Source organism: Schistocerca piceifrons, chromosome 7 (genome assembly GCF_021461385.2).
Source record: "Schistocerca piceifrons isolate TAMUIC-IGC-003096 chromosome 7, iqSchPice1.1, whole genome shotgun sequence".
In the NCBI taxonomy this organism is placed as follows: domain Eukaryota; kingdom Metazoa; phylum Arthropoda; class Insecta; order Orthoptera; family Acrididae; genus Schistocerca; species Schistocerca piceifrons.
The window spans coordinates 561,797,727-561,809,896 of record NC_060144.1 but is presented as its reverse complement, the minus strand read 5'-3'; the positions used below and the strand labels follow the sequence as shown (position 1 = coordinate 561,809,896).

Sequence of the window (12,170 nt, the reverse complement as noted above, 5' to 3'; positions counted from 1 at the left end):
ATCATGGAGATGGCGCAAGAGCTTCATCTGACTGGGGAACACTAAGCACAGGAGTAATGCAAGATTCTGTTCCAGGCTCCCTACTCTTTCTTATTTTCATTATTGATCTCCCACTTTGCACAAAAGCTACTAGCAAATTTACTCTCCTTGTGGATGATAAATCTCTTTGAGTTGAAACAAACACCTGAAAATGACATTGCAGTGTGTGTCAACTTTGTGTTCCATGATATCCATAAGTCGTTCAGCTGCAATGACCAGACTTTAAATTTAAAAAAATAGTACTAAATAAAACTCCAAGTTAAGTGTTAAACGAAAGGAGAAATACCGTCGGTGCTCACGCCCCTGTTCTAAAAATTATGACTCTAAATGTGCAGTGCCTCAAGAACAAATATTGTGAACTTGAAATAGCAGTAAGTAACACCCAACCTGATGTCTTGTGTATTACTGAACATTGGTGTAAGGACCATGAAATTAGTAGTATTCACATTAATCCATTTAAACTGGCAAATCATTATAGTAGGAAAATTGCAAATGGTGGTGGAGTCGGTAATTACCTTAGACAAGAGTTAGAATTTAAAAAGAGATGTGAAGCAGAGAACTCAAGAATTGAAAAGTTTTTTGAAGCAGGTGCTGTCCAGCTATATGTCCTGATGAAAAAAGTCATAGTCATAGCGGTGTATAGGTCACCATGTGGAAACATAGAAGTCTTTTTTGATAAATTAGAATTGTTGCTAAATACTTTTTACAAAAAAGAAATTGTGATTATTCTTTGTGGTGATTTCAATATTAATCTTCTAGTTGAAAGTCAACAAAAAAGGCAATTTTTGGATATATTAAAGAGTTTCAACATGTCACCATACATAAACAATTCAACTAGAATAACAAACACCTCCAACAGCCTCATAGATAACATTTTCTCAAATATGTCAGCAACTGACATAGAGGTAACAAACATAGATTTAGGATTGTCTGACCACAATGCTCTCACCATTGAAATCCCTTTAAGGTCAAAGGAAGATAAAGGTGTAAATAATATTTACAAAAGAAACTTCTCTGTGGACAGCTGTCATCAGTTCATAAGTATCTTAGAAAATGAAAATTGGTCAGATGTTATGAAACAAACAAGTACAGATGAGGCATATAGTGTATTTGCATCGATTTATATGATGAACTTGGAGATGTGTTTTCCAGACAAACTGACCAGAATCAAGTCTACTGGACGCATAAAGTTGTTGAGAAGAGATCTCCAACCCCTCGTACTCTTACGGATTTATGGACAGCCCTACAAGATTCGTGGTGTCAGTTCCCTTTTTCAAAGACACTAGGTCAACGATATTTCGTATCTCTATCTGTTGCTGAGATCTTGGATATGTTGATTGAACCGCACTGGCGTCTGGCTCAATGGCGGCAGAACATGATTCGAATAGCAGGTAGGGAAAATCTGAAGGAAAAAAAGATTATCTATTGACATACAAATTACAGGAGCGAAAGTGTTTCATTAATTCGTGTCATGTGTACGTTTTTCAGGCTTGGGAGGTGCGAAGTTTGTGACTCTCAGGATGCCAAATATACGTGCCCGGCGTGTGAAGTTAAGACTTGTTGTTTGAAATGTGTCAATATACATAAGAAGGAATTGAATTGTAATGGAGTAAGAAACAGAGTTGATTATAAACCACTTTCAAAATTCAACAACATGGATCTTCAAAGCGGTAAGAGGGAGCAACCGTTATTGTATATTTTGTACGCGTGTTACCAAAATACTGAATAAGGATATTTTCAAGAAAATTTGTCGGAATAGGCAAGATTTACGGTGTCAATATGCTCGCCAGCATATACATACAATTTGATGCAAAGGAATTAAAAATTATATTTCTATCAATTATCACTGTGCCATAACTGACAGAAATGTCACTGGGAAAATGATGCATACTTTTCATGGGATTTAATTTAATGCTGATCAATAGGTTTAACTATGGTAGTGGACGTCTCTGAAATTTTGTCACTTGTGAGAGTAGTGTTAGGTTGAAAGATGATTTGGTTGTAAGTTAGTGAAGCCAGTGAATTTGGACGTCAAGTAACAGACTGGCCTGTAGTGTAATCTGATGTTACTGTTCACACTATATTTAACATACTTCTCATTTTAAAAACTGAAAGACAACTTGAGAATACATGTATTGGATCATAGAAAAGTATTTTGATGCACGTTAGGAACATACAATATAAACAATGGAGAATACAAGGGCCAGTGTGTGCATCCACTATCTGATTTGTACATGTGCATCCTGTATTCAACAGTGCTATAAGCTGTTGGTTGCCACACTATTTTTTAGTTCTTCTGCAAACCTGCGTGCCTATGAAATTCGCTTTGCGTAGAGACAAAGCGCTCAATAAATTTTTAAGTTGATATGGCACACTTCTTTATATGTGGCCATTCTGTGCATTTACCTATGAATATCTTTCTTACTTAAGTTACCTCAGAATTGAATGTCAGTTAGCATACTTAACATGTGACATTTACTTAACCTTTTGTTTAGTATTTTTATATTGCTTTTATGCTTCTGGTACATACTCCCTTGTTTTTTTGTGTCATCCACTACCAATCAATCATCACTGAATCATTTTCCTCCAAGTGTTACTACATTTTTGCTGCAGATTTTTCATTTAATCCTTAAATGAAAAGAAAGTGCTATTGTCTACAAAAAGCACTGCATCTTTTGCTGATAACTGTGGTGGAAAATCATTAATCAGAAATGGGCAATATTCAAATATCCATCCAGATAATTTTTCAAATAAATAGATGATTCACCTCCATCGAAACTCGGCAAGCTACCTGCCAGTGCGTGGCAGAGGGTACGATACTGAGCCCTTCTTCCCTGTTCCACTTGCATATGATATGGTGGAAGAATGATTGTCAGGGAAACTCTCGTTGTTGTTTCGTGAAACGTGTTAGAGGAAATATGTTGTCTGACTCTTCCCTGAAAGTACTCTCTCGATATTCCAACTGTGAACTTCTCTGTGATTCACATTGTCTATCTTGTATTGTCTGGCCCTAGAATTCGTTGAGCATATCTGTAAATCTGTTGCACTGACTAAACAGTTCTTTGATAAAACATGTCGCTCGTTGTGGGCCTTCTCTCTCTCTTCTGGTCCTTTCTGGTACCAATCTCAGATTGATGAACAGTCTTCAAGAATTGGTGAGACAAGTCTCTTGTAAGCCACTTCTTAAATTGTCAATATTGCATTTCCTTAAGATTCTACGTGTAAATCTGTCTGGCATCTGTGTTTCCTACTATTTGTTTTATGTTGTCATGTCAGTTAAGATTGCGCCTCTAGATATTTTATAGTGTTTACTCTTTCCAGCAATTGGTCATCAATAGTGTAGTTATAGAGTACTGGATTTATTTTCCTATGTTTGTGCAATATGTTACATTTATTTACACCCATGGTCAACTACTATTACATGGATCATTTGTCAGTCGTCTGTAGGTCCTTCTGCAAATTATCTTCTGGCATTGCTGCCTTCTTATAGAAAGCAAAGTCGCACAATCTCCAAACAATTTTAAAGGTCTTCTGTTGCATTCTACTGGAACATTTGCATATTTTGTAAACAATAACGGTCCTGTCACACTTCCTTTCAGTGAATACAAATAATTATTTATTTTTTGTGGCTTAAATAAAAAATAACTTTGAATACCACTGTATTTGGCTCAGTGCAGGTGTGTTTGTCAAATTATTTCGCAGTAGGCCTATGTGACATAGTTTGATATGTTCTACAAACACTGAATGTCAGTGAGAGAAGTTTTGATTGATTGCCGATTTGGCAAGACGTTGAATGTTGTTTGTGTTGATGTTTCACCATGTACATTGAATCAGAAAGCTGTTCTCACTGTATTGTGAGTTTATTTAACTGTGGAAAGTATGACTTATAAGAGTACCTTATAAAAACGAAAGATCTCTGGCAATCACAAAAATGGTAGAAGTGTTGCAGGAAATTATTAATAAGAAGATCAATATAATTTGCTCAACATACAAATGGGATTGCAGTAAAATAAATAACTAAATAATCATAGCTCTGTGATTCTAATGAACTTTCATGAGATTTTCGTGAGCATATTTATCTCTCAATTTCAAACATTTCCTGGACCAGCGTCTTGGTTTCTGTTTCTTCTTTGTACACAGTGCTAATGTCAATGAAGGAAATATTTTGTCTGCAGAAACCAACCTTTATGTTGAACACAGACTATCTTGCTTCACAGTATAACAAATTTAATATAAAAATGCTTTGTATGCTATGTAAGTAGCAAAGGATGAAAATGCAAGGAACAGACACTCTTAAATCTGCAGTACCATCCTTCATTGTACCAAGATAGTTAACACCATCGAATATTTGTGTGTTGTGTATATAATAACGCAGTGCATTTGTATTTGGTGTGCTACAAAAAGAGTCAACAAAGTAAAAATGCAAGTGATCGCTAATGACTAACATTAACAGGCTTTAAATATAAAATATCCTAAAACATTTGTGGAATGCTGGTGGATATCTAGAGTCATCCAAAAATGCATTAAGACAAACTCTGAGTAAGCTTTCCTTTAGAAGATGAAATACTTTTTCGAGCTGATTGGGATTGAACAATTTTAGAAGAGAGACTGGGTTCAAGTACTTAAGAGTTCATAATATTGGAGCAAAAACTGGCAACTTTTTTATTGAGGAAGTGTCGAGAATATGGGAAGACTTTTTTCACCTGCAACTGTTGGAGCAGTTTCTTATATATGATTTAAAGACAAATAGTTAACCTGTATTGCTCTCTATGGCCAAGGGAAGCATACAACAAATTATGTACATATAACACCCAAGAAATAACAAAAAATGATGTGGAGTTCCAGCAAAAAGTTATTTGTCAAAAACGAGCAGAATTGATTATTTCTCAATTTTTGAAGATCATTATTTTCAAGGTTTGTTATCTTGAAGTGAAAGGTATTTCAGGGGATTTGCACACTGTGGTCCTCATGCATGCGTAAGACATATTTTCTTTATTGTACCACAATGACAACTCTTCAGAAATCAGTTAAATTTTAGGATGAGATATTTGAAAGAAAGTGTTGTTCTGAAAACTAATTTGAAAGCAAGAAAAAGTAGCCCTAGATTTGTTTAATAAATTACAAAGAAGTAGGGATTTCAAGTTTATCTGTTATTTGTGATGCTCATTATTCACAGATGTTGAATAAATATTTTTGTTTGTCTGATTGAATAATGTTTCGAATAAATATTTGTACTTGTTATTCACTTACAAGTAGTTTTATTTGTATTCGTCATTCAAATAAATTTTGCCAACTTTGTTTATAACTACTAAGAGCAGTAAAGGGCCTAATATCTAACGTAGGTAGTCATGCAATCAATTTTTCTTTATGCTGGAACAAAAGTTCCGTGATCAATACAGACTTCTAGCGTCCAATACCTGTGCATCAGGTAGGAATTTAACCAGTCATAGGCCGTTTGCTATTCATTCATCATGCTGTGTAGATCCAATCAAGAAAAAGCATCTCTAGGGGTGTGGAACGAATCAAGGTGCACATTAGACAAGAAAATCATAGAAAAAATCTGCATACCTTATTGCCAATAACTATGTAATGCTGTTCACACGTATATCATCTCAATTTAATCAGGTAAATTGCAAAGAAAGATACTGCTTTTAAAAAATCTGCTGCCTTCTCAGGTATACTATAAGGCTGCTCTTATCGGCTTTTAAAAGCTTATTATTTACTTGATTGCAAAGGTATTTTTCTAATAAATTACATCTGTCAAGACAGACCTATTTACAACTACTCATATAGCTTTACAACAAACAGTACTACTTTCTATGTAACTTATAGAACCCAGATATTCAGATAATTTGTAGAAACAGTGGTTGACGAAGTATGTTTTTAATTTTGTTAGTTTATGTTGTGTTACTTCCCATCAGATTACTCAACTCTGTTCTAAACCCTAGGGAAGGATGTGAAGTCTACATGCAAATTATTTTTGTGACTGTAAATCACAGTTAATCTGTCAGATATTTGTCGGCAACAAAAACTTATGGCACAAATGTAGTGGGAAGTGAGTGTAAGACTTCTGTGATTCTTAAAAAGGTTCCTGCTAGAGAGCGGCTTATCGATGTTAGATATCAGCTTGATGCTGCTGAATACACACTTTATTTACTTTACGGTATAATATAATTCCAGACAGTAGAGAGTGGAAACAAGCAAATGAAGCTAAGGCTCTTGTCTTTAGATCAACATAGTGAGAGGAGATTTTAAGGGCTTAACTTGCTGAACTGAGTTTTGTAATTAGTTTTACTATATGTTGATTCCATTTTTAACTTTTTATGCTCCTAGTCCCTGAGAGATTTTAGATACTGCACTTCATTCAGTGTATGACTATTATTGTCAGTTTCTGGTGATAAAAGGCCATCATTGCTTGTTTGAAATTGCATAATGTGAGAGTGACATTAAGACTTAAACTGCCAGCTGTGAACAACTTGTAGGTATATTCAGCTCTTGTCTGACTGTTGAAGTTGATTTTGGGCTTTTGATTAGCATGCTTGTGTTGAGGAAGTATTGCAATTTTTGAATTTTCCTTTAAAGTCGTTAGATCATTTATGTAGTTTACAAACAAAAGTGCACCCAGTGCTGATCCTTGAGGCACTCTACATGTTATATTCCCCCATTCTGATGTTAGCTTCACACCTTAGGGACTGTCCATCAGTGAGCCCGCTGCTTCCTGTTATGAATGTAAGATTCCATCCATATAGAAATGATGTCATTAATGTATTAACACAGGTCTTTTTAAATAGAATTTAGTGATGCTCACAACAATGGGATTGGCAAGGTTACACAATATGCGAACAATCTCTCTCCCCCTCTCCCCCTCTCCCCCTCTCCCCCTCTCCCCCTCTCCCCCTCTCTCCCCCTCTCCCCCTCTCCCCCTCTCCCCCTCTCTCCCCCTCTCCCCCTCTCCCCCTCTCTCCCCCTCTCCCCCTCTCCCCCTCTCCCCCTCTCCCCCTCTCTCCCCCTCTCTCCCCCTCTCCCCCTCTCTCCCCCTCTCCCCCTCTCCCCCTCTCCCCCTCTCCCCCTCTCCCCCTCTCCCCCTCTCCCCCTCTCCCCCTCTCCCCCTCTCCCCCTCTCCCCCTCTCCCCCTCTCCCCCTCTCCCCCTCTCCCCCTCTCCCCCTCTCCCCCTCTCCCCCTCTCCCCCTCTCCCCCTCTCCCCCTCTCCCCCTCTCCCCCTCTCCCCCTCTCCCCCTCTCCCCCTCTCCCCCTCTCCCCCTCTCCCCCTCTCCCCCTCTCCCCCTCTCCCCCTCTCCCCCTCTCCCCCCTCTCCCCCCTCTCCCCCCTCTCCCCCCTCTCCCCCCCTCTCCCCCCCTCTCCCCCCTCTCCCCCCTCTCCCCCACTCTCCCCCCTCTCCCCCCCTCTCCCCCCCTCTCCCCCCCTCTCCCCCCCTCTCCCCCCCTCTCCCCCCCTCTCCCCCCCTCTCTCCCCCTCTCTCCCCCTCTCCCCCCCTCTCTCCCCCTCTCTCCCTCCCTCCCTCCTTTCCCGCTCCTCTACCCCTCTCCGCCAGAACTGTATTTTAAGCTCTGGTAGTGCATTCTGTGTGGAGCATCTGTTACAAAGGACAGAATGAAAGAAAACTAACAAGTTCTGCTTAATTAAATGGTTCATTATCCTACCAAAGGCTTTCCAAATCACTTTGGAAAAGGTAGAAAGGAATAATATAGGTCTTTAATTAGAGGTGCTTTGTTAAACTCCCGTTTTGCATGAGGGTGGTGCTACGACATGTTTAAGTCTGTCAGAAAAAGTGCATCAAATTGTTGATTACAAGGATCCAGTGTGTCTCACATCAGAACAGTAACAACGAACTAGCAAACAAAGAATAGATAATAGTAACTTTAAAGAAACATAGTTACTTGTTTATAAGAGATGTCGGAAGTGGTGGCCTTGGCATCCAGGCATTGCTGACTTTGTGTGGTGATGATACCAGGAATACACTGTAGTTCTTAAGGCATGATGTTAGTTTCTCTAATAACACAAGGATTGTCAATGTGCACTTTGCATTTTAGTGTGTCCCATAAAAAAAAAAAAAAAATCACACAATGCTAAGTTCAAGGATGTTAGGGGTCAGAGGTCTCTACTGTAGTCTGTCTTCAGAGAACACGGTGATGTGGGCTATACCTTGGTTGGATGTCTGAGCAGTTGCTCCTTCTTCTTGGAATACTGTGTACAGCTTCTTTCCATCTGTTAATTGTGCGTAGAAAGTCTCAAGAGATCTCTCTATATTTGGCACTCTTTAAGTTATAATTAAAAAATAAGGGGCCTATAATGCGCATATCAGAAAATGCACACCAAACACTTATATTATCTGAGTGGAGAAGAGTCTTAATACCAAATATGTGGGTTGTCCAATGACCAGTATCTGCAATTCTGGGAGTTTAAAAAACCTAATTAACGAAACCAGGCCTCATATGAGTGAGGGGCCCAAGTAACCATTAGCAGTCCATGTTACCAGCCAGTTGCGAGAATAACCTCTTTCTTTCTTTTCACGATCCTCAAATTTCAACTCACGCATCACACTTACCCGATAGGCTTTTAATTGCAAATTTTTTAGTACATGGTTTACAAGGTACACCAACCTGCTGCGATAATATCCTTACTTATTTGGGCGACTTCTCGTAATGTCCATGTGAATTCTGTCTAGTTTAAGGTACTGACGGTTGGTTGCCATTTCCTTTGCACATTCGGAACACATCCTACAGCCTTCCATTTCTTGTACAGATCTGGGGAGTCTCAGTCCAGAGTACTCCACCTGAAACATTTCTTTACATTCCTTGTTGGAACCTGTCTTTATGTAACACTCCACAATATCAGTTCGCTCTTCTAATGCAAACTGCCCCATTTCTGTAACAACTCAACAATACGAGCTTCTCATAACAACTGATGCACGAACACACAACTACTCACTTTCCAATAAAATGTAGTGTAGCCAACTTTTGAGACAGTGTTGCCACTTCAGAAGCAATTCGACAAGAGATGATTAACTGGTATGTGAGGCATCCCATTTTATATGGGACACCTTCTAGCTGAAATAATCAAATCAACACAAGATTTTAATAGTCTGCCAGAAACACAGTCTAGCCAGCAGAATTACTACTTTTTAGTGTGCTAATGAATTCTGTAGTCTGATTAGGGCTTGTATTTTTGAAACCAATGTCTGTTGATGGTGCATGCAGTATCTGCACAAGTAAACATTTTGCATGTCTACAGGGTGCTCAAAGCAAAACTTTCACTACTCGAGGGCCCACAACAAAAAATGAGTGAGCGTAGGATTATGAAACTTCGTGGAAACATTTATAATGCCTTGTAGAAGAGAAGTAATAAATAAATTATTGAAAGACTCATATTTTAATTTCCATATGAGTAACATTTGTTAATTGTGTACCATGCTTATGATGTAGTGTACAAACATCGTCTGCATTCATGAGTGATGTGAAGTTTGTACAGTTACCTTTTCATAATTGTTTGCAGCATGTTCTGAGCGGTGTATCATGGAATGTTCAGCTGTCATGACACAGCTCATGCACTACTTGAATATTGCACATTACATCCAGCATTCTCAGACACGGCAACAGTAACTTCTTCACCAATTTGTGGCACAGTTGGCCATCAGCCTTTCCCAAGATCAATTCCCAAATCAGCAGTTAATTTGAACTTCTGAGTCATGTTCTTCAGCGACAATGTGGAAAGAGGACCACTCAGTTTCCCTTTACTGTGTCACTACTCGTGAATAGTAGCAGCACTATTGCTGTTGTTTTGATGAAACAGCTTTAATAGTAAATCCCTGCTCATGTTGCCCAGACTCGCATTGAATGTCTGCAGTTGTAATATGCACTGACACTGATGTTTCTGTTGCAAACGTACATTGTCACATCATTATTGGTGCCTAACAGCAAGTCAGAACACTAACACTACTAACAACGCAAATCCTACAGCACACAGGCTGAATTTCATTTCTATAAAGTTGAGTGCCCATACAGTAAATAGTTTTTGATCTACACTGGCTCAAGTAGCGAAAGTTTAATTATAACCACACTGTATGTGGTCATTTTATTCCTGGTTGCAGTGTTTACTGCCACTGGGAAAGCAGTTGTGTAACTATATGACCTATTAACAGTATAACTTATTGAGTAACAGATCATGACAGCTGACATCAGCATTTGAATGGTGTAGAAACAGTCCACCATTTTGTTCATCATTACCCATAGTTTCAGAAAGTCACATATTGCAGCTGCAGTGGACCTTTTTTCCTCTAAAGTCATTATGCGCGTTGGACAGTAATTTATTCAGGAAACCTGATAGTCTTTCAGTTTTCCTGAGAGTTCAGATAATACAGACACTGGTCTGTAATTTGTTGTATCATACTTGTCATCCTTTTTTTTTGGAAGGGGAAAAAAAAACTTTTCATGCAGATTATTTGAGATCTGCAGGGAATATTTGTATGTAAAATGGTATATTAATAATATGTGCAAGGAGTGAAACTGTTTGCTGTGCTAAGTCTATGTTTGATTGCTTTGTCTAGTGTACCATCAATTCGTATGCCCTTTTGTTTTTAATTTGCAGACAACATCTTTTACTTCTGTTTGTGTTATAGGATGCAGAAATACAAATATTCCTTTCCTTCGTGTAAACTTTTGTGTTAGTATTTGAAATCCTATAGGTTTATAATCAAGTTTTGGCTACATTCATATAGTGTTCATTAAATGTTGTAGAAATCTACACTGTATCCTTAGTACTTCTCCCTGCAATCTGTGGGGTATTTCATTGTTTTTTATTTTGCCCTCGCATATCTTTATTACTTTCCAAATTCATCAATACCTCTTTTAATATCCTAACGGCTTTGGATGACAATTTAAGTGCAAAGTAAATATACTAACTTGCGCTTCTTTTACAAGATGACTTATTTTGACATGCTCAACTGACTTTCCTTGCTAGTTACCCTGCTGCTGCAAACTCTCTTTCACTTTCTTCTCCAAAGTATGTTGCTAGGTACAGGAATTTCTTAAGACACTTTCTACTTATACAAATAAGTAGACATACCAATTTCATTTGCTTCAGCTAACGATGTAATTTGAACTTCAGGTGTATTACAAATCCCAATCTTCGTATAAATATATACTGCTTCGTAAGCCTCTTGTGTCTCCAAACATTAGAAACAAACTAATTTACATATAAACACCATGTCCATTCTCAACATGAACCATAATACACATCTTCCCATCAACAAGGCTAAGACAAACGTTTTTCTCAAGAGTACCTTCTCAACTGTTCTCGTTATGACAACATTCGACCGCCGCATCTACAGTCTTCTCGTGACTGAATTTCAAACCTGCACACACAAACATGTGACATGCAGTATGTAGGATTCTCTCATCCCACACTCACTTCTAAAATAGCGTATGTTGGAGATGGTAGAAGGCTGAGTGGTTCTAGATTGTACTCAGAAATTCTCGAAACAATACAATATGCATATCATTGTTTAACCTTTTGCTGCTCTACTTGTTTTTGTGTTTAGCATATGATTTTAGTTGAACACTTTCCCTTGCTAATGTATAGGACGATTTTCTTATTGTGCATTGTTTGAATACCCTAAGTGGTAAGACATTGTCATAAAAATTGTGATTACAGAGGAATGGTTGTAACTTGAAGGGTGTTCAAAAGAAAAGGTATGAAATATAAGGGGGTTGTTTGTGTTGTTGCCCTGGATGATGATTAGGCGAGATATTTGTCAGGAATTGTAAGCGGTTGGTCCTTGAGGTATGGAAATACGCGAATACAAGAAGTAAGTTTAAACAGTTTTATTAACAAAGGCATGATTATAAAACATGCATGCTACGCACACCCATCATCACTGTGTCTGACATCCTAATTACGGTCGTATCGAAGGGCTCCATGGTGAGCTAAAAAGAGAGACATCTCCACACAATTAATAAAAGAAATAAAAACACGATACTGACAATCAAGTATGCATTAACATTACTGTATGAATCGAAGGACTTAATTCTATTTGCTGCTTCAATTAAATTTAACTCGTTATTGGAAGAAATTAAATTTTCAAGTGTGCCCTTAATTAAATTATTGTCTCCAG

The 12,170-nt window shown here is 38.1% G+C and overlaps 1 protein-coding gene across 1 annotated transcript in view; it reads left to right on the top strand.

The window, feature by feature from the left end:
* Positions 1-1,240: 1,240 nt before the first annotated feature.
* LOC124805367 (box C/D snoRNA protein 1) overlaps positions 1,241-12,170 on the top strand; it is an 81,072-nt gene continuing 70,142 nt past the window's right edge. Inside the window, exons 1-2 of the mRNA XM_047265919.1 lie at positions 1,241-1,430; positions 1,528-1,709. Of these exons, the coding sequence (XP_047121875.1) occupies positions 1,402-1,430; positions 1,528-1,709 (211 nt within the window). The 5' untranslated portion in view covers positions 1,241-1,401. The remainder of the gene's footprint in view (positions 1,431-1,527; positions 1,710-12,170) is intronic.